General features: G+C 55.8%; 6 protein-coding genes across 6 annotated transcripts; 4 read left to right on the top strand and 2 right to left on the bottom strand.

Annotated features, from left to right (window-relative positions):
* Positions 1-369: 369 nt before the first annotated feature.
* On the top strand, positions 370-1,534 carry COL26b_003641 (uncharacterized protein; the record flags this gene model as incomplete). Its single annotated transcript, XM_053176534.1, has 3 exons — positions 370-699; positions 753-1,443; positions 1,494-1,534. The coding sequence occupies 3 exons, from the start codon at positions 370-372 to the stop codon at positions 1,532-1,534; spliced, it is 1,062 nt and encodes a 353-aa protein (XP_053039621.1).
* A 141-nt stretch (positions 1,535-1,675) lies between these two features.
* Positions 1,676-2,679, bottom strand: ILV6 (acetolactate synthase, regulatory subunit; the record flags this gene model as incomplete). The annotated part of the gene is made up of 2 exons (XM_053176533.1): positions 1,676-1,856; positions 1,907-2,679. 2 exons carry the CDS (start codon positions 2,677-2,679, stop codon positions 1,676-1,678), a joined length of 954 nt encoding a protein of 317 aa, XP_053039620.1.
* A 1,392-nt stretch (positions 2,680-4,071) lies between these two features.
* COL26b_003639 (uncharacterized protein) lies at positions 4,072-6,138 on the top strand (the record flags this gene model as incomplete). Its single annotated transcript, XM_053176532.1, has 6 exons — positions 4,072-4,273; positions 4,329-4,564; positions 4,919-5,083; positions 5,130-5,338; positions 5,393-5,978; positions 6,118-6,138. The coding sequence occupies 6 exons, from the start codon at positions 4,072-4,074 to the stop codon at positions 6,136-6,138; spliced, it is 1,419 nt and encodes a 472-aa protein (XP_053039619.1).
* Positions 6,139-7,359: 1,221 nt separating this feature from the next.
* COL26b_003638 (uncharacterized protein) lies at positions 7,360-8,641 on the top strand (the record flags this gene model as incomplete). The annotated part of the gene is made up of 3 exons (XM_053176531.1): positions 7,360-7,380; positions 7,404-7,681; positions 7,735-8,641. 3 exons carry the CDS (start codon positions 7,360-7,362, stop codon positions 8,639-8,641), a joined length of 1,206 nt encoding a protein of 401 aa, XP_053039618.1.
* Positions 8,642-15,719: 7,078 nt separating this feature from the next.
* On the top strand, positions 15,720-19,282 carry COL26b_003637 (uncharacterized protein; the record flags this gene model as incomplete). Its single annotated transcript, XM_053176530.1, has 3 exons — positions 15,720-16,419; positions 16,501-18,795; positions 18,846-19,282. The coding sequence occupies 3 exons, from the start codon at positions 15,720-15,722 to the stop codon at positions 19,280-19,282; spliced, it is 3,432 nt and encodes a 1,143-aa protein (XP_053039617.1).
* Positions 19,283-20,077: 795 nt separating this feature from the next.
* On the bottom strand, positions 20,078-21,186 carry COL26b_003636 (uncharacterized protein; the record flags this gene model as incomplete). Its single annotated transcript, XM_053176529.1, has 4 exons — positions 20,078-20,492; positions 20,551-20,857; positions 20,924-21,047; positions 21,154-21,186. The coding sequence occupies 4 exons, from the start codon at positions 21,184-21,186 to the stop codon at positions 20,078-20,080; spliced, it is 879 nt and encodes a 292-aa protein (XP_053039616.1).
* Positions 21,187-21,239: the final 53 nt, after the last annotated feature.

Raw genomic sequence — 21,239 nt, 5'->3', positions numbered from 1 at the left:
TCGTCTGCCCTACAGCCCGCTGAATTTGCAGGGTTTGGAGAGCGATTCCGAAATTTTCGGTGTGAAGCGGTGAGAACCGCGCACTGTCTGAATGGGTCCGAGTTTGCTGCACCTGCGCGGGAAGGGCTTGTGGGGTTCATGTAGCTATCGTCTTTCATTGAAGCTATCCAACAGTGACTCAACCTTCTTTCTAAATACACCAATTGACTCCCACCGCGACTCACTGAGATCGGCAACTTACTGAGTCCGTCTTATCAGAAGCTTGCTTTAATATCTGTGGCCTCAGCATATCAGCCCGAATCCGTTCGCGGTTGTCTCAAGCTTCTATTCCTCTCACCCAGCCAGCTCGAGTCATTTGAATCACCCATCATGAGGCAACCTGCTTTCCGTGTCACCCGTCAAGCCTTCAACGGCCTCCAGAGCCGGGCTTACTCACGATCGGCCGGTCCCCGTCATCTGATGTCCATTGCGGATCTCACTCCGGCTGAGTTCGCTACCCTCGTCCGCAACGCCGCTTCCAACAAGACCGCCGTCAAGTCCGGCAATGTGCCCCCGGCTCTAGCTTCAGGCCTGAAGGGCGAGACTGTTGCCATGATGTTCAGCAAGCGCAGCACTCGTACCCGTGTATCGACAGAAGCTGCCGTGGCTATGATGGGTGGCCACCCCATGTTCCTTGGCAAGGATGACATTCAGCTTGGAGTGAGAAGCACAAGTCCTTGGACCCGAGTGACACTAGACTAAATCTCGCATAGGTCAACGAGTCTCTGTATGACACCTCAAAAGTCATTTCGTCCATGACCTCCTGCATGGTTGCCCGTGTTGGCCCTCACTCCGACGTCGCTGGACTGGCCAAGGATTCCAGCGTCCCAGTCATCAACGCCCTGTCCGATGACTACCACCCTCTGCAGATTATCGCCGACTTTTTGACCATCCACGAGTCCTTCCCCGCCTCCAAGATTTCCGACAAGGCGGACCTTGGTGTAACGGGATTGAAAGTTGCCTGGATTGGTGATTCCAACAATGTTCTCTTCGATCTCGCCATCGGGTGTGTCAAGATGGGAGTTGACATCGCCGTCGCCTCTCCTACCGGCTATGGCATCCCCAACGCCATGAAGGCTGTCGTTTCCTCCGCTGCCAACGGAGTTTCTTCTCCCGGCAAGCTGAGCGAGACTACCATTCCTGAGGAGGCCATCAAGAACGCCGACATCCTTGTCACCGACACCTGGGTATCTATGGGTCAGGAGGCTGAGACACAGAAGCGCCTCAAGGCATTTGCTGGCTACCAGATCACCAACGACCTGGCCAAGCGTGGCGGTGCTAAGGAAGGCTGGAAGTTTATGCACTGCCTGCCTCGTCATCCTGAGGAGGTGCACGACGAAGTCTTCTACAGTGACAGGTCTCTCGTTTTCCCCGAGGCGGAGAACCGCTTGTGGGCTGCAGTTTGTGAGTTTCGTGCCCTGGTCCGTACAAACTCGACACTAATAATCACGCAGCTGCGCTCGAGGGCTTCGTTGTCAACAAGGGCAAGATCTAATGGGATAGGTTTGGCGTTGCACGGTCACAGAAAAAGGCGAGGCGTTCTTCAAAAATGGTACAGATTGTGTAGTAACTTAGTAGCATTGAAAGATGGCAATACCGTTTTACCAACGCCGGATATTTCCTAAAATATTGTCTCTTAACCAGGGGGGAGCTGGCTAGCGTCAACAACCTCATCCGCCTCCTTAAGAATCGTCTCCTCGTTCGGGCCGTACAGTGGCGAACGGGGAAGGGCCATCAGGCCAGTGCGGGCGGACTCAAGAATACCGAAGGGTCCGATGAGCTTCAGGAAGGAGTCGATCCTTGTGGGCTTAGCAGAACTACGGGATTGTCAGTAAAGGCATCTTATCATGAGCAGGGGTCAACTTACATCTCTACGATACAGCTGTTGGTGCTGATATCCAGAACCTTGCCACCAAACTGGTGAGCGAAGTAGGTAATGGACTTCAAGTGCTCGTGCTTGTGGCGGAGAGCCTGGGAAGCAGCCAACTTGCTAGGATGGAAGTCCTTGGCGATCTCCTCCAAGCTTTGCGACTCGATGGCGCCCTCGGGGTGCTCAACGTCGGCAGCCGTGATCTCACGGTGGTGAGCCAACAGCTCCTCGAAGTACTCGGGTCCCAGGATATTGATCTTGGCAAGCAGAAGCTCACGCTGGACCAGAGCAGCGCTGGTGTAGTCCAAGACGGCCCAGACGGGGACGAGATCCTCCAATTGGCGGCGGGCCTGCTCGACAACGCCGTCCTGTCCGGTCAGGACAATGGTCATGCGCGAGAGATCCTCAACCTCGGTACTGCAGACAACGAGCGAGTCGATGTTGAAGCCGCGGGCAGCCAGAATACCGGAGACGCGGGACAGCACACCGGGCTCGTTCTGGACCAAGCAGTTGAGAATATGGCGCTTCGGGGGAGCCATCGACGGGGAGGGCGTCTCGTAGAGGATGTTGGAGACAGCGGCCTGGGCGGACCATGCCGGCGGGCTGTCGCTGACGGGGAGAGGAGCGGCGCGGCGTCGAAGTGCCTTGTATGCGATGGCTGAGGTCGAGCTGCTAGAGGAGCTCCAGCGGGCGGCGGCAGCGAGCGGGACCGCTTGAGGTGCCTGGGTGGCCCTCCATAGTGAGGTGGAAAGTAGGCGACGAGACGCCATCTTCTCTGATCAATTGCGAGAACAACCAATTGCTCTCGTGATCAGAAAAAAAGACCAAGCTCTCAGCCTGAACTTGAGTGTGAGCTCGGGGTTCAATGGCCGGACAGATAACGGACTGACTCACCGTGTGTCAAGTTCCACTGGGAAAATTTGAGGAGAATTTGGGGGTGATAGATCGGAGGCAAGTCGGAGGCAGGGAAGCAGGCCATTCGCAGGGGTCGTGGAGCACGGATCAGCTACCGACAGGGATTTTCACCGAGCGAGTGGGAACGCTGCATCGCGGGGTCGGTTGGAGGGTGCGGGGTTACATCCTACACTGTGTCGGAAGCTGACCTGTGGTAGAGGTTGCATAGTAATCCGTTCGTCAAATAAGTGTCCGGTTTGTGTTCAGTCTTTGATGCAACCATGGGTTGAGTGTGCACGATGCTCTCCTGATCATGTGGTTGACGGACAAACACAAAAGGGACTCCGTGGATCATGACTCTCTCCTCAACTAGATCTCCAGACTTACCGTCTAGATGCTTGAACTAGCATTGACATGGCCTTGGGAAGTCCTGAAGCATCGTATCTGATGGCCAGCGGAACAGTGCACCGCTCGCGCTGAGTTCTCCTTCCTGAAGTGCACCATGACTCATGTTGACCATTCTTGGTAGTCAGAGGATTGGGTCATCATAGAGGAAAGACTCAATTGAGAACATCAAATCTTGATGTCTAGTGTTTTACTGGGAGTAGCGTCGATGCTTAGCGGGCGTTCGTCCCACTTGCCGATTGCCAACCGGACCGAAGTCGGCGCTGGTGCATGACTGTCACTGATTTAAGAGCAGTAAATGTCGACTCCAATGGCCAAGGATGGTTACAAAACCTCAGGAGGTAATGTTCTGCTAGTGGTACCTTAACTGGGCTGATTTCTATTATCGCCGGGCAACTGAATGAATAAGGTATTGGGCAGTGAATGCAGACGATGACAGAGGCTACAATCGAACACCTTACTCTGACATCAACATTTTCTGCTTGTTCTGGCACTAAATCAGCGAAAATGGTGTCATCCGGAATTCCATGCGGAATATTTCTTTCGTCAGCAATGTCTCATTTATTTTCGTGGCTAGTCCCTAAAATGACTGTCAACTACGTCTGACTCTCTAAGAGCCGCCAGGGACGGCAGGGACCGTGATGAAGTTGCGACCGGCTAACGCACAGACCAAGCCACTACACGTCGGCCTGTCCATCTCGTAAGGCTCCACCTCCAAAGAGCTTCAAACCTCGTAAAATTTCCGAGTCGTCCTTTTTCACGAACAACCGACTGGCGTCTGTCGCGTTGTTTACACGTGTTGCCAGGACAAATCCTTACATTCTTCACCGCAAACAACGGTGTTACCGCATCGACATATTACAATGGACGACACCGAGCGACGTTCCGCCAAGCGCTCGCGCTTCGACCAGACCGAACCTGAGCCGCGCAAGGCTTCGAGATTCGATCGTCGTTCCCGATCTCCTCCCGCAAAGCGCCCGGAATCTGGCAGAGATCGCAGCCCGAATGCGAATGACCCTGCGACGGAGCCCAAAAAGTCGCCCGTGGACGCCGCAGCCGCGGCCGGTACGCGACCACTCTTCTCTTTATGAACCTTGATGAAAGACTAACCAGCCACCAGCTGCTGCCGCTGCGCGCATCAACGCGCAACTCCAAGCGAAGAAGGGCATCCAACACGTCGATGTCCCCCCGATCAAGACCGCGACTCCCGAAATCAAAACAGAGGATGGATCACCGGACCCGGCCAACACGATCAATGGCGAGATGTACATTGCCGACGGAGACTACATCAAGGACATCGAAGTCAACGACCTCCGCAACAGATACCTCCTGACCAAGGGGTCGACTCAGAAGATGGTAAATACTCCTGTGCAAAAACCACTGATCATATTTCCTTCCCAGGTTTCGCCTCGGGCGCATTCCGCTTCCCTTCCTATCCATTGATTTGTGTCGAGATCATCCTGCTTACCAGGACGATAGATCACACAGATCACCCCTCTTTGGCACCTGCTGACTCCATTTGCTTGATTTAGATTAAAGAAGAGACTGGTGCTGGTACGCAACGCCTCCCAATTTACGTCGTTAGGAACGAAAGTTGACTTTGAAAGATGTTACTACCCGAGGAAGCTACTATCCCGACAAGAGCATGGCAACGGCTGCGGTCAGTCCCGTTACCACTGTCTACCAGTTCATTCGCTAACGATGGTCCAGAATCCCCCCTTGTACCTTCACGTGACGAGTACATCAAAGACGGGTCTCGAGCAAGCTGTGGCCAAGATTGAGGAACTCATGAAACAGGAACTCCCGGCGTTGGTCGACGAGCGCCGTTTTCGTCGTCGTGACCAAGAGCAGGTCGAGAGAGATGAATACGGTCGTGTACGTATGACCTGGCGATTAAATTTCATTGGCTAATGTTCCGCAGCGCAAATGGCCCGAGGAGAAGATCCCCATTGGCTTGGAGTCGGTCCCCGGATTCAACCTGCGTGCTCAGGTTGTTGGACACGGCGGTGCTTATGTCAAGCATATCCAGCAGGAAACCCAGTGCCGTGTGCAAATCAAGGGCCGCGGTTCTGGATACTTGGAGGCTGCCACTAACCGTGAGAGCGACGAGGACATGTATCTGCATGTGGCGTGAGTAGCCGCCGACCCCCCCGCTCATCAAGAATTCCGCTAACCAACTTACAGTGGACCTGATCCGAAAATGGTCGAGAAGGCCAAGGAGCTCTGCGAAGACTTGATCGCCAACGTCAAGGATCAGTACGAGGAGTTCAAGAGCAGGCCTCCCCGTGGATACGGCGATCGCGGCGGCTATGGAGATCGCGGCGGCGGCTATGGCGACCGTTCGCGGAACCACGATGGTGGACACGGCGGACATGGCGGCGGCTACCAGGGCTATGGCGGCGGCGGCTACAACTCTGGACACGGAGGACACGGCGGCCATGGTAGTCACGGCGCTGGACAGTCAGCCAGCCCAGCTCCTGGCGGCTCTAACAGCCCTGCCGCTGGAGCCGACTATGCTGCTCAGTATGCCCAATACTACGGTGGACAGGACCCCTATGCTGCTTATGGTGGTTACGCCGCGTACGTCCAGATGTACCAGCAATACTACGCCGCTGCGCAACAGCAAGCGCAAGGTTCACCCGCGCCTCCTGGAGCCTCGCCGCCTCCGCCCCCTAGCGAGGCTGCTCCCCCCCCACCTCCTCCGCCAAGCTCTGCTCCTCCGCCCCCTCCTCCGTCGGGCTCTCCCCCGGGAACCGGAGGCTATGGTGCAGTAAGTTCTGTCCGTATTACATCTGACAATGAAATTGCAAACTGACGTGAGAAGGTGCCTCCCCCTCCCGGTCTATAGGAAATAAGTCATAAGGATGGCGTAAGAAGTGTCGATTTTAAGATTGAAATCCGTCCGACAGGGCCCGGTTGTGTCCTACTGAATGGGATACCGCTGGGTACAGGGCTGGAGTAGTTGGACGCGCGTTAAATTGTACATGATCATACAGGTAAAATAATAGGAATAACCAATGCATTCGAAACAGGATACGCCCCTGATACAATACACGTGCTTCCCTCTGTTCCGGAAAGCGTGGAATATTCACGCTCTGTAAGATAGGACGACGCCTCTGTTGACGATTGTAGTATGGACTTGATGCTTGATGTGTTGCCTTGCTCGTATGACATGCGTGCTGTCGTTTTAGGCTTCCTTGGCTTAGTGCTTAACGTCTACATTGACAGCCGTATGTCAATGGGATATGGAGGAACATGGTTTAGCGACCGATCTCAGGAGAGGTAAGAATTACAAAAAGCAAAAGCTCGGGAGCGGATTTGAACCTCGACCCTGCGAAACCAGCATTCGGATTTCATACCAAGTTCTCACTAACGGACCAGAGCGTTATACCTCTAGGCCATTTGGCCTATCATCGGGCTTGGTTGACGTGAACGAAGCTGGAGTTGAACCAAAAGGCAGCTGCAACCCAGTGGGTGGTGGATAGCTCAGGAGACTGCTCCTTCCTCCTTAATGTTGGACATATCGAGCTGGTCACAGTCCTTCCATGATCAAGGCATCCCGGCAGCGATCAGCAGCTGCAAGTCTTCTGCCATGAGCTTGATGACACTGTATTGTACCGCCTTCTTCCTCCACTGCTCGCATTATATTCATACGGCTGTGCTGCTATAGACCATACTAGCAGCAAGTCAAATAGTGCGATCATCAACTAATCAGATCAAAGGCTCGTGCGTATAAAAAGTGCGAAACTCGGTGGAAGAGGTACATTTAGATTAGACGATTTTCGGGTGGTGTACTCTCAATAAAAGGGTTGGATCCTCAATGTAAGTGACAGGCAGCGTCTGCAACTTTGAAACTCCGATTCTTGATCACTCACTCCACATAAAGTTAAACAGCACCTGAGGGGTTGGTTATTTGGGATGGGCAAGTAGCTCATGCAAAGCCCATCAGAGCGGTTGCTCATCCGTCCTCTGTTTCCTTTGTAAATCCCACGAAGCTCCGATGACAGCATATTTCAGTTGAACGTAATGAAACTAGCATAATGAGCTAAGCTGCAGGATTCAAATTAGAATGGAATTTCCTCATCAACTTTTTTGGGTTGATATCCTCATGCCGTCCTCGTGTTATAAGCAACCACCTATCGACGTCAGACATGGAGTTTACTCCGATCACAGTGCGCCTCGCACCAATCCACAGCGAACCACACCGAACGCGGGGAAGCTCCGCCGAAGGGAAAGGGACCACGCGCGCATCGTCCTTATCGATAACGGAACATCGGGGACAGAGGCCCACTACAGCTCCGTCATTCCAATTCCACAGACGATCCACGTCTCGTCTCCAAGTCGCATCGTCCTTGTCTCTGATATCACCAACCCAAAGTCGACTCCCTCCGACCTGGTCAACATGAGCCACCAAAGATACCCCTCCCACGACCCGCTCAAGGAGCCTCACTCCGTCTCCCTCAAAGTCCTCAGGTGCGCATCATATCGAATGACGAAACAACCACACATCTGACACGCGACGACAGGCTCTCCCGCCCATCACTAGTAATCCAGCACCCGATCCGCCCGCCTCTCACGCCCTCCCACGTCCCCGCAGACCCGGCCCCGGCCTCGCTCGCCTACGACACCACCGCCGCGACGAACCCCGCCCCCTTCCTCCTCTCCCCGATCCTCAACCTGCCCCTGAGCTTCGGCTCCGCCTACGTCGGCGAGGTCTTCAGCTGCACCCTCTGCGCGAACCACGACACGCTCGAGCCGCCGCCGGGCACGAAGCGCAAGGTCATCCGCGATGTGCGCATCGAGGCCGAGATGAAGACGCCCGGGCAGGGCGGCGCGGTGCAGAAGCTGGAGCTCACGCCCGCAGACCCGGATGACGCCGCGGAAGGCAAGGGCACCGACCTCGAGCCCGGGGAGACGCTCCAGCGGATCGTCAACTTCGACCTGAAGGAGGAGGGCAACCACGTCCTCGCGGTGACGGTGAGCTACTACGAGGCCACGGAGACGTCGGGCAAGACGCGCACGTTCCGGAAGCTGTACCAGTTCATCTGCAAGTCTTCGCTTATCGTGCGCACAAAGATCGGCCCGCTGGCGTCGGCGAAGAACGGCGGTGCTCGGAAGTGGGTTCTCGAGGCGCAGCTGGAGAATTGCTCCGAGGACGTCATCCAGCTGGAAAAGGTGCTGATCGACCTGGAAGAGGGGCTGGGGTACACGGACTGCAACTGGGAAGAGGGCGGCGGCGTGGCACGGCCGGTGCTGCACCCCGGAGAGGTGGAGCAGGTGTGCTTCGTGGTCACCGAGGCGGACGGGGCCCATGCCGAGCCCGGAGAAGACGGCAGGATCATGTTCGGGGTGCTGGGTATCGGGTGGAGAGGGGAAATGGGAAACAGGGGCTTCCTGTCGACGGGCAAGTTGGGCACGCGGCACGTAGCGTGACGCGAGGCTGCGGAATCACGTTGAAGCCTTTATTTCAGTTGAGGCGGCCTCAAGGGGGGCTCGCGGCGGTTCCAGAGACAGCGGCACAGGTTGGACGTCACGTACGCGGGAGGCGGGCAGGCTGGGCCGCGCAGCCGGGCGGGCTTGTTTCTGTGCGTGGAAGGGCGGCTTTTGGGACCCGTGCTCTGTCGAGCTGAAAAAACCTCATCGGGCCGGCTGTTCAGATTGTTGCTGCTGAGAAGTGGGAAATATTTGCACGGTTGCCAGCTGTCTAACCGTCGGCGTCCGGGGCGAGCGTCGCGTCGTGTATGCAGAAGCACGTCGGGCTGATCCCTTTGCGCATGGGAAGGAGGAGGGAGTCAGGACGAAGACCCTGAAGGTCAAACACGATGGCGTCGGAGAAGGATTTCTCGCAATGAGGTTGGAGACGAAGGCATTGCGAGCAGAGAGCAAAAGCCACCAAATACCATGATTACTCCGAATCACAAGCACTTCTCATCGCGCTCAGATGCGCCACCGAATCTGCACCAACGTGCCATTACCTCCTGAATCCCTGAGACGTGCCAAAAATGTCAAGAGTGGCTGAAGAGTGACAGCTCTAGATCCAGTAGTGCATCCCAGATCTCAAAACTCTAACGGGCGCCCTGAGACTACCGACAAACGTTTCCTTAGCCCCAGTTCATCGGTTTCCAGGATCGCCCTTCATCCAGTTTCGGTCCTTTTACGTACGGGAATAGGGGTCGCAGAGGCAACTCACAGCCGCGGCTGCACCAAAGCACCTCACTGGCATGAGCAACGAGACTCCCAGACGACGAGTTATCACGTTGCACAGAATATGTATAGGCTAATGGGACCTGCAGCGTGGAAGCTGTCGTGCCCTTCGTCCGAAACGGGAATCTGGTTCTGCAGCCCGTGTAGTCTGCAGCCGCCTTGCATGAGAAGGATCGACACCTGGCTTCATCGAAATCAATTTTTCCCCCCTGATACGACCGAGCCGTTGTTGAGGATTGATTGGGGTAGAATTGGTTGGAAGACCGAGGACAAACCCCTTGGACCATCTCGCAGGGGAGAAAAAAGCAATGAGCAGTAAAGCCCGTCGGGTTTGACTTCTCCATTCCAGGATGGGCCTGCTGAAATTGATCTAAGCAGCGACCGCTCTGCGGAGGTCTGTACGCGATCTTGGTGTCAGCCGTCGACGACCGTGCTAGATCTCAGCTATGAGACTAGCGTGGAGGACTCAGGCCACTTGAGCTAACATGACGCAGACCGGTGCGGAACTGCCTGCAAGACGTGGTGCCTGGGTGTGTTGTGAGCTGAGAGGACAAGGTCAGATAGATGCCAGAGGGCATTTGGATGGCTTCGTGGCCACGAGCTGGATTCTCAGCCCGCATGTCAGGTACAGCAGCCTCTCCTGTTAAACGTCCAGAGTAGCCAAATCCGGCGAGATGATGAGTTGCCATCGCGTGTCAGGGGCAAATACAGATAGGCCAGGCCGACAGGTGCCAACCATTCTGTATCCCGTAAGGTGGCATGCGGCATGGTTTAAGTCGGTATGTAGGCGAGATCTGAAACAAAGGCTTCTTCATACCTATTCTGGCTGGCTACAGAATAGGAGTCTGCAGTGGCTGACCTTCCCGTGGAGCCGTCCCAAGGTTGCTGGATAGAATCCTGTCCAGGGGGGCCAAGCAGCAGGGCATCTGTGTTCCTACCCAACAGACTACTTGAGTGGACTAAGATGCTCCGAAAAAGTGCGCCGGCGGTGATGCGGGTCTGTTGGAATGAACCCTTTAGGCTTCGTGGATTACTCCAGGTTCTGGGGTCGAGCAATCGACTCACCCAAGAAGAAATTCCCCAAAGATTTTACATGGGGCACCTGGCATACCGAGCATTTGAGATTTTGAGTGGCATCGTGGGCAATTGCCGGTGTTGCTTTTTGGCGCTGATGACGACTGTCCCAGTTCCGCGACGGGTTCCCGGCGGCGGAAATGGCCAGTGAGCGGCGAGCAGTGCGCACCAAGAACCACCCACAGACAGTTGAAGCTGTGCGCCGATCCTGGTCCGTCATGTTCGACATCTCGGGCCCACGATCGGCCATGGGCCGTGATATCAGGCGTCTTAAGACTGGGACGATCTTTTTCTCTGTGCGCTAGCAGAGGCTGATTTTGGAAGATTTTCTGCTCTGTGTCCCGTTCTGGCAGCCGTGTAGGGGAGCAAGGGCTCAACTGATTTTCTGTCGAATATCAGGAAATACCTGGTTGCCCGGCATGCCTGGGAGCGCTGGGAGGCCGGCGGAGCGGGTGAAGAGCCATTCACGGCGAGGAGGCTCGGGCAGGTTACCGTTGACGGGCCCTTTTGAAACATGCGAATGCATGCTAAGCCAGGCCCTCACATTAGAGCCATGCGGGCCATGTCGGTCGACAAGCAGGTACGGCAAGGAGGATGATTTTGATAGATGCCGCCTCGGGGCGAAGTGCATCTGGCGGGCAAGGAAGCGAGCGGTGGGATGCAGACCGCCTCTGTTGCTTGCTCGATTGCATGGCTAGTTTAGCTGCTGGTTGCTTGCTTGCTTGCTTGCTTGCCTGCCTGGTCTAGCCGGCCGGCTCGCTGTTCGACGAGCCATTCGTATTCATTGGATTGTGGTAAAGCGCTTCATCTTCTGCAGCCAACCCCATGGGTTATGTATGAAGCGTGGGAGGGCAGCGAATTTACCCACCGAGGGGAAAGGGTGTGAAGCAATGCGCCCAACGACCCCTGAAGTCGATGCATGGTTGGCTGGTCGACTTGGAACTGATTGACCGGGTTGGCAAAGAACTCTGGCTTCTGTTGAGTTCGTGAGGCGGGATGAACAGGTCCTAGCAAAGCGTTTGGATCTGTTTGCTTGGGCGGGAGAGGCAAGATTGGCGTCTAAAAGACGAAATGAATCGTCAGGCAGGTCGGCCGCTGACAGGGAAGGGCAGGATTGAATCGCGGCTGAGGGTCGATACGATGATTGTTCAAGTACGGAGGTAAGTGTCGACATCACAATCTGGAAGGCGGCGGGCTTGTGGGGGGCCAACCCCACTGAAGGAATATTGCTCAAGGGGTCTGTTTCCTGTGGTTTATTCCGAGGGAATTGCATCTCGTAGATTCTTTCATGTCGGAGCCAGCGAGTGGATGGGCCAAGCGCCAGGTCGCGGCTATTCGGGTCCAAAGGGCAGTTCCCTGACTCTGACCTCAGCTGTGATGGATGCATGCCAGAAGCAACCGTATCTTTTCGTGTCGCCCGCAACGACTCGTCACCGATGTGCCGGGCGGCTTGGCTGGAGGCTTCATCGGATGCGGAGGTGGGTTAGGGAGCAGGAAGGGAGAAAAAAAATCTTTTCCTCTTCTGTTGTGGTGTGTAAGAGATAATAGCAGGCGTGAGGTTGTGTACGTAGGCTTTGAGCAAACGCAAGCCAGGATTCGTTCCTCGTGGGAGAAATGCTTCTTGCTGCGTCGTACACGTGCGTTGGCGGAGGAGAGGTGTGTCTGCAGAAGGGATGGGATGCGGCCCAAGTCCAGTCCAGTAAGGTTGCTTTGCAGGCACGTCGCATTGGGGAGGAGGGCCCGGAAGGCTTGGGTCTTGGGAAAGATGTGTGTCTTGTCATTGGGCAGATCTAGCTCAGCATTACCTGTACAGATGCATGTGTGTTACTCGGTCCCCAGCAGGAAGGGGAAGTTGGCCAAGGACGATGTGATGCCTTCATGCTAGGTAGGTAGGAGTAGAGCGGGCATCGGGCGGCAGTGAGAAAAAAAGCAAGTGAGGGGAAGAGCGATTTACAGCCTCCTTGTCGCGTCGTGAGACTTGATGAGGGGCATATTCCGTGATCAGTGACGATGTCTTATTGGAGCTGGAAAGAAGGACCCCCCGAGGAGTGGGAGTGGATAGGCTGCCTTCGCTGATGGATATGGCCGGAGAAGGAGAAAGAGGGCATGTGGAGGAAGCCCACTCACTCAGCTTCTCTGTCTTTTGGAGACGGGAAGCATTGCATTTGACGACCCCGTGAGAAATGGGAGAACCTGGACGCCGGAAGGCATTCGACTGATGGGGATGTGGGAAACCCGATGGTGGGCCATTTGTACAGAAAGGGTCTGGCTTGCGCAGTGGGTGACACCCATTGTCATGGAGTGGCAGAATGGAAGCAACAACTGTGGACGACAGTGGACGACAGAAGTGTGGACGGCAGAAGTGTGAACGACAGTGGGCAAGCCGGAGGAAGGAAGATGGTGTTGTGGAGCGCTCGCTCACGGCGGTTGCCAGTTGATCAACAGGCAAATGCCCGCGACCGTCTTAGTGGTCCAGGGGAAGCCGTCCAGGGACCTGATTGATTGTCGCTGTCCATTCTAGGGTCGTCGATGCCTACTGGGCACTTCCCTGGCACACTAATTCAGGGACCACAGGGGCCTTCTTCGGTGGCCTCGGGGTTAGGGTGGATGGTCTGTCTTTCGGTTCAGGAGAGCACATGGACACCACCAGTAATTTGGCAATACGCAAGTGTTGGTTGATAGATCCGGTGAGTGAACGAGAAGTTTCAATTCCATTTTCGAGAAGGGAAAAGATGGGCAGAGAGCACGAGCATCGAAAGCCAAGATTGCTGCGGACGGACGGGGACTGGCATGGCACGGAGCACACTCAATGACACGAAGCGAACCTCTTGATAGAAGAAGCCCCCGGGCATGGAGTGGGATGGGATGGACAGGCAGATGCCACTGACAGCGGAAAGCAACTATCTGACCGGTCCTGGGGGTCGGGGTCTGTCTGGTAAGGCCGTGGTACGCTGGCAGCAGCTGAAGCAAGCCCAAAGACACAGGGCAGAACTGAACAGAGGTCCGTCGCCGCCGCGAGACACGGCAACGGGAATCGAGAGACATCTAGCCATGGCGTCTTACTGCATATGCCATTTCTTCTTCCCTCCTTGTGAGATTCATATCTCGAAGAAGAAACTCGAACATGTCGCTATGAAACACGTCAGTTATCCGTCAGGCCGGTTCAACATCGTCTGAGGCATGTGTCCCCTATCCGAACAGACTAGCTCATGGTTCTCGAGAGACACTGCTGGAAGATGGAATGACGAAGATGAGGCACCTCTGCATTCCAGCCGGAATGACGGCGGACAAACCGAGGACAGTCCCGCCAAAACAGCCCTACTGGCTGTATCACAGCACTGTAAGTAAGGCATCGGGCTACCTGTATCCGGACGGCGTATCGTTATGTGCTAGGTAATATAGGCATCGTAAACAGGGGTAGACGTTGTGCAAGGTAGCTTAGGGGATGGATTCAAGTGTCGTGCTCTGGTGCACAGCATCGAAGGCGCCGCCAGACTCCAGCGACACTTTGGATCACCTTACTCTTTGAAAGTTGAGCTCGAATCGACGTCTCATCGGGCCCAGAGTTCGTCCTGTGGCCTGCAGCAGCTTTCTCCCACCTTCCCACATCGCTCTGTGGTCCCCGACGCCCCTTGCTCCGGCCGGTCGAGCGGCTTTTCTCACTTCTGGAAGCTGGCTCTGGAGGCTGGCTGCTTGCACTGCACTGCGCTGCACTGCATTGCAACTAGCAACTCCAAGTCCGGGGCATCAGGAGTGTCGACACTTGACAGTAACTAAGGTAGGTACCGGGGGAAGTGTGAATGGCACCCAGTATCCGTACTCCGTACCCTGGGGTTAGGTAGGTAGGCAATGTGAATGTGAAAGGGAAAGGAGCCAGGTCCCGCTTCTCCCACACCACCACCACCCCCCCTCCCCCCCTCTCCAAATCACACGCCACCTCCTCTAGGCCCTCCTGGGACCTCCACGCGTAGCGGCAACCACGAATGAAGGCGCCTGGTGCTGGTGCTTGTCCCTTTTCACTCTCGCGTTGAGCCCGATCACCATATTAGCTTCCCATTCTGTCCAAAGCCATCCCGTGTTGTTGCTCGCCGTTTGTTGTCCGTTGCGCTGCCGCTGCCGCTTCCTCGTTGTCCGTACCTGACCCTAAGAGAAGAGAAAACGACGCCTTGGGGGGACTGAAAAGAAAGATAGAAATCCAGAACTGCGCGTGGCTTGTAGACTGCCTGTCTGTTTTTGTTTTTCTCTCCTCCGTCCGCGTCTCTGTCGTTTTCTAGCCTTTCCTGTTGGTCCGCCTCACTCGCCAATCTCCTATCAGTCTGTTTCTTTCTTTTTTGGAGGCTCTGCGTCTGTTCTTCTGTCACCGCCGAAAAATAAAAAATAAACCGAAAGGGACGGGAAAAAAGTTGGGCCAGGCACAAGAGGGGAAAAAAAACAGCCTCGCCCTCCTCGCTCGCTGTTGCCCATTATCTTTGACCGACCGAAACCCAACTAACCTAAACTTGATCTGTCGACCTGGCTGACGCCTCTCCTGTCTCGTCACTTGCTCACAACACACTCGTCTTCCACACAAACACCACCGCCAAACAATCAACACTCTCCCCCATACCTCCACTCCTTTGGCGGCTTCTCCTTCTTGTTGTTAATTCGCTCTTGCGTTGCGACCTCCGACCATCCGGACGGTTTTTCTATTCTTCAATCACCATCAACCGCCCGCCCGCCGTCTTCAACATCCTTCACGCCGTCTCAGCACCCCTCCTCCCCCGATCCCGATTCGATCCATTACCTCCGGCTTCCCTGCTCGACTTGCCCCCTTTTGCTCCGCCGCTGGCCTGCTCGCTCTGTCGCTGTCGCTGTCGCTGGTCGTCGCATTTTTCCCTGGTTCGTGCGTTCACCGCCTTCTGTCTCCTCTCCCTCTTCTCCAGTCCTGGATGGAGACCTTCGGGCGTCCATAGCTAAACGAGCCGATTCCCTACAGTCATCGCCTGAGACTTTTTCTTAGAAACCTCCCGGATCCTGGCACCCCTGCCCTGTCCTGTCCGCCCACCGCAGTACTACCCAACTACCCCCCAGTCCTTGACTGACCAGTCAACCGCCCAAGGGACCCCGAGACCCTCTCGCGATTAAAAGCCCGGGCCAGCCCCGTGCAAAGCAACCAGACGAGGGAAAAAATACACTCGCCGGCCAAACTTATCGCCCTATCGCCATAAGGCTGGTCACCAGCAAGTGACATGTCATGGACAGCTCCTCGACGCCGCTCGCCGACTACTTCTGGATCGCCGGCGTAGAGTCCATCTCCTACAATGACCCTACCCCGCAGCCGCCCCAGTCCAACCTCGAGTCCACCATCGTCGAGGACAGCGAACAAGAGGACAGCGATAGCGATGTGAACGCTACTCCGAGCAAGCGCGTTGCCCGCCACTCGAGACAGAACTCGGGCGGCCGCACCTCCAATGGCCGCTTTTCCATCCATACCCTCGACGAGGTTGACGGAAACACGAGAAGCAACCGAAGTAGCGCTACGATCCGACCCTCTCAGCTCAACCAGGTCGCTGCCAATGGCACCAGCAGCCCTCCGGGCACCGGTTTCAACGGCCTCAATGGCTTGAACGGACTGAATGGCCTCAACGGCGAAATCCCCCCATTCATGGAGGGTTTCGACTTTGACAAGGCCCTCCTCAAGTTCGCTGCCGAACGGGAGAATTTCCTCGAGGATTTGTCCTTCAGTGCTGGAGCCAAGGCGCAGGCCAGACCTATGGTGAACCCGAGAGCCGAGCGTATCAAGGCCGATGAGGGTGATATGAGCGGTCGAAGAAGCCCTCTCCGGAGTATCGAGAGGAGCATCAAGGGAAGCATCCGCCGCAAGATGAGTTTTAGGGACATGAACAGCATGCGCAAGCAACCCACCACACCGCGAGCGAGCACGCCAGGTGCCGGTACGATTCCCCGCCAAGGTCCATCCTCCTTTACTACGCAAGCCTCAAGTCCTCAACGGCCTACTAACACGTTGGAACCAGCTTCAATTAGGACTTCCAAGCGCTTGAGCAACTACAACTCTGTCATTCCCCCCCCGGAGCCCCTTAACACAGACCCAGACATGCATCCCCTCAAGAGGCGTTTCGAGCCCGTGTTGCTAGACAGATACCCTGCCAAGGATGCGACCGACGAGGTCAGCCGCCGTGGAAAGTTTCCTGACTACGTCCCCATGTTTGCCTTCCCCAACGACATCCAGATCGTGTCTTCGGACGACCGACCCCGTTCCACCTGGCACGGTTTCACGATGACATCGGACGACAACTCCAAGATCTATGGTATCACCATCATTATCTGGACTGCGATAACATCTGAGGTTGCAGACGAGGTGGAGAAGCGATGCGAGCAGTGGCGGCAGAGTCACATGTCCAACGAGGAGCGGGAGTTGGCAGCCAGTCTTGGTGTGAGGCTCGCGGCTGAACGTGCGCATTTGTCGCAGCTGCTCGCGAAGCTGCCGACGATTCCTTCCGGATCGTCAGCCCGTGATACTCTGGATGACCAAATCAGTGCTGTGGAGGAGAAGATCAGTCTCATGACAGAAATGTTGAGACCATTGCGTCACGGTGCTGCATCCAAGATTGACGGGTTGACTGCTGGCGAGAGCGGTCTCTGGGCCCCCAGAGCCTACGGCATCTTGGGCAGAGATGTCACAAGAATGTCGTTCTGGAAGGAGTGGTTGCGCGCCATTGTGGTGCCTATGACTGATGGAGCAATCCTGCGAGTCCCGCCAAGCTCTCCCAAGGTTGGCCGTTGGCAACCGCTGGAGCGCTACGTCGTCAATCTGTGCACTGAGGCGTTCAGCCCTTTGAGCTCTAAGACACAGGTTGAGCTCGGCGTGCGCGAATTGCGAATGTACTGTCGCAAGGAAGCCACGAACGAGATTCCTGGGGCAAGAACCATCGACATCTATGCCCTGTTTCGATGTCTTTCTATGGAGAACATCGTTGCCCTCTTCGAATACGCCATGTCCGAATCTCGCATCATCTTCATCTCTTCCCACACTGGCATGCTTCACTTGGCGTGCCATGCATTGGCGAATCTATTGTATCCCCTTAAGTGGGCGAGCATCTTTATTCCCGTGCTTCCTGCGCGCCTTCTCTCCGCGCTAGATGCGCCCTGCCCCTACATTGTCGGCATCGAGAGACGCTACGAGAAGATTGAGTTGCCGGACGATGACTATGTGCTGGTGGACTTGGACATGGACACGATTGATGCGACCACCCAGCCTGTTCGCTTGCCCCGCCAGCACCGCCGCAAGCTTCTCTCGTTGCTTCATGTGGCCGCACCCCACCACATTCGGTATGGAGTGACTGTTGGTCCTCCGCCGTATGCCATGGAGTCATTCCCCTACGACGCCTTCTCTGCAGAAAACGATACGCTCTTCAACTCAAGCGTCAGCTCTAGCTCCCTTGGCAAGTGGGTTACACAGAACTCCTCGTCATTTGGCGAACCGGAACCGCCCAACTCCGTGCGCCCTCCCATCTTCAATGCTTTCCTGCATTCCAGGGGTGACCACGGCAAGTCCGACCGCCCTGATACGAGCAAGTCCGGAAAGACCAGTCCGCAGTCATCGGTTTCGCCGGTTTCTATGAACTTCCCACCGATGCCGACCACCCCAGTCTCTCGGAGTGACTCTGGCTTCGCTCAGACCCTTAGAGAAAAGAAGTCTGGCCATTTCGACGAGAAGTCCCGCCGCAGCTCGTCTTTCGGCATGGACAAGCACCCGCCTCTCCACCGACCAAGCCTGCCGTTCCTGAACGGACACAACCCGAGCATGTCAGTCTCTGCCATCTCGGTTGACTCGCAGTCGTCGTACGGCGGATATGCTCCTTCGACCTACGCGCAGTCCACCATTGCGGCCTCCACCATCATGCCCAATATGTTGATCCAGCCTGTGAGGAACACTGAGACGACCATGTGGGTTGAAGGTCACTGCTTCAACTGGATTGCCCACGATTCATCGTCCACTTGTACTGTCTGCGATGAAAGATCTGAGGGTGACGGTATCTATAAGTGCTCTCATTGCGGTGGATTCGCCCACAGTCGCTGTCTGGGACACGTTTCGATCGTCTGCAGCGAAGCGTTCCATCCTGATCGCGTCCGAGCAGCTTTTGTCCGTTGCCTCGCTAGCTTGCTGTACACGTACAGAAAGCATCTCGGACGCCCCTCCAGGGAACAGAAGAGCAATGGCCAGCTTTACGCCTTTGACATGGATGGTTACATCAAGAGTCTCCCGTACGACCAACAACCGTACGCTACCATGTTGCGGGAAACCCAAGGTATGTGTTTCGGCATCAAATTCCCGTTGCTTGTCACTAACGGCCTTTAGCATTTAACGAGTTCATCCATGAGCGTGAGACTAACTCTGCTACCCACGCGTCCATTCGTCTGTTTGACGAGATCATCATGGCCAAGAAGGCCAGAGGCCGTCCCACACTGACGTCTGGACTGTCCCGTCTGTCGACCATTCGCATGTCACATGGCGCATCGAGCAACGCTTCGGGTTTTGCTGCGCCTGCGAAGCTCAAGATCCCCACTTACCTGGGCGACACCTCTGACCACATGTGGCGAACTGCTTCGGTACCAGTACCCAACGCCAAGTTTCCGGGCGAGTACCGGACCGTCGTCACTCGGATTCCCACCAAGCTAGACCCCGCCCTCATGAGGGAGCCGCGTGCTATTCAGGGTGTCCCGAGACCCGAGCAACGCAGAGGCGGCCTCCTGCGCAAGATGGTGCCTAGCATGGTGGGCAGCCCGCCAAAGTAAAGGGTCAGCGATGACGCAGGCCAGGCCCCACGCCGGTCACGATTTGACGACCAACTCACTTTCTGCTTCTGGAGCTGTACGATAGGGAGACTGTATGTTTAATAAATGACCGGAGGCAGAACTGTACAAAATTCACAAACGGCATAAGGGGGGAGTCCGGGGATAAAAGAGGCCAGGGGGTCTCACCAGAAGTTGTCCTTTTTTCAGTTTTTTTGCCGAGTCTTTGTTACTGTTTCTCCAGTTGCGAGCAGGAATTTGGATTCCGAAGCCATTTCCGGATAATTGCATGTTGTCGAGCAGGAAATTGCGATCGAGCAAGCAAATAGGTAGAGAGAAAGCATTGGTGAGCGGGAGGGATTTTTTGCAAGGTTGCCATTGCGGACGACGGTCCTGACATGGTTGACCTTTTACACGCAATTAGAGCCAAAAGACGAAACAATGAGAATACACACAAGACCTTCCAGGTCGGACTGTACAAGATGTTTCACAATGCGTGGTGATAGATGGCCTCTCTCTGTGTGTGTATCAATGAGGATTGGTTGGATGTGGATTCTATTCAAACGAAAACCACCATGACGGTTCTTCTTGGGTGTCGTTGTATGACCCTCCAGGGACCTGCTCACTGCATGAAGCGTTATTCACGCACATCATGCCTCACCCTCCGAACACATGTATCCGGAGCCTGTTGTACCTCCGCTCTCAATGTTCGATATAATAGCATTTGACCACCCTGCCAGCAACCCTTAACCCAAAAAAAAAAAAAAGAGAGTAACTCCCATTACAACAACAAAATTCTTAAGCAAACTCGTCCTCGGGCTCCTCGATGGTGTTCTTGACCCGGACAAGCATCGTCGTCTTCCACTTGTCGAGCTTGCTGACCTGATCGTACTGGAACAGCTTGTCTGTGAACTCCTCCTGGTTACCCGCCTCGACGGCCGCCAGCAGGTCGTTGAGGAGCATCGCCTCACGCTGCTGGGCGAAGCCGGGGTCCATGTCGGTGTACTTCTCGACGGCGCGGCGGGCGGCGACCATGTCGCCGGACGCCAGGTGGCAGATGCCGGCGCGGAGGAAGTAGTCCTTGACCGAGTACTTCATCAGGTTGTTGTTGATGGACGCCGCCGCGACCTTTTCGTAGTTCTCGATGCCCTTGTAGTAGTCGCCCTCGAGGGACGCGACGTCTGCTACCTTGAGCCAGAGCTTGTTCGCGAGCCTGTTTCCGGTTAGGTCAGCAGCTTTCCTTCGCAGCGATCTAGGCGAAAGGGACTTACGCAGCAGCGTTGTCTCCCTCGTACCACCCCGCAGCAGCCTCGTACGCCTCGAGAGCCCTCTTGGAATCACCCAGCTCCACCTCGAACAGCTCGCCCAGCGCCTCCTTGTGTCCCGCCGCGCGGCGGAAGTTGCCCTTGGCACAGTACTGGTTCACGGCGACGTCGAGGCAGCGGACGGCGGCTTCGGGATCCTCCTTACGATAGGCCTTGAAGGCGTCGACGAGGGTGTTGGCGGCGTCGTCGGGCTCCTTGAGGTTGTTGGTCTGGACCTGAGCCGCCTTCTCGAATGCTTGGCCGGCCTCGCGGTCTGGTCACACTCGTCAGTGCCGGTCCTTGGGTCGCAGAGCATGCTGATGGGCGGGACAATACTGACTGAGCTTTTGCATCTTGAAGGCGTTCGCGGCCTGGATGTACAGATCCGCCGCATTCTGGTACTTCTCCTCACGGCCACCGAAGAAGCTGAAGCCGCCGCCGGCGCTCGACAGCGTCTTGTCTGCCTGCGTTTCTCTCCGTTAACGTCATGCCCCTACTACTACTCGCCCACGGGCGGGTCATCGTCACTCTGGCGACGCCTTCCGGGGGGGACGCATGCATCAAACGCACCTTCTGCAGCAGAGCCCGCGGGTCCTGAGCCATGATTGCGAAGGAAATCAACAATCTACGGCAATCGTACTGTCGATGGAAGAACT

This window comes from Colletotrichum chrysophilum, assembly GCF_026319265.1.
Source record: "Colletotrichum chrysophilum strain AFK26 chromosome Unknown scaffold_20, whole genome shotgun sequence".
NCBI classification, from domain to species: Eukaryota; Fungi; Ascomycota; class Sordariomycetes; order Glomerellales; family Glomerellaceae; genus Colletotrichum; species Colletotrichum chrysophilum.
This window is presented reverse-complemented; position numbering and strand designations above follow the sequence as displayed.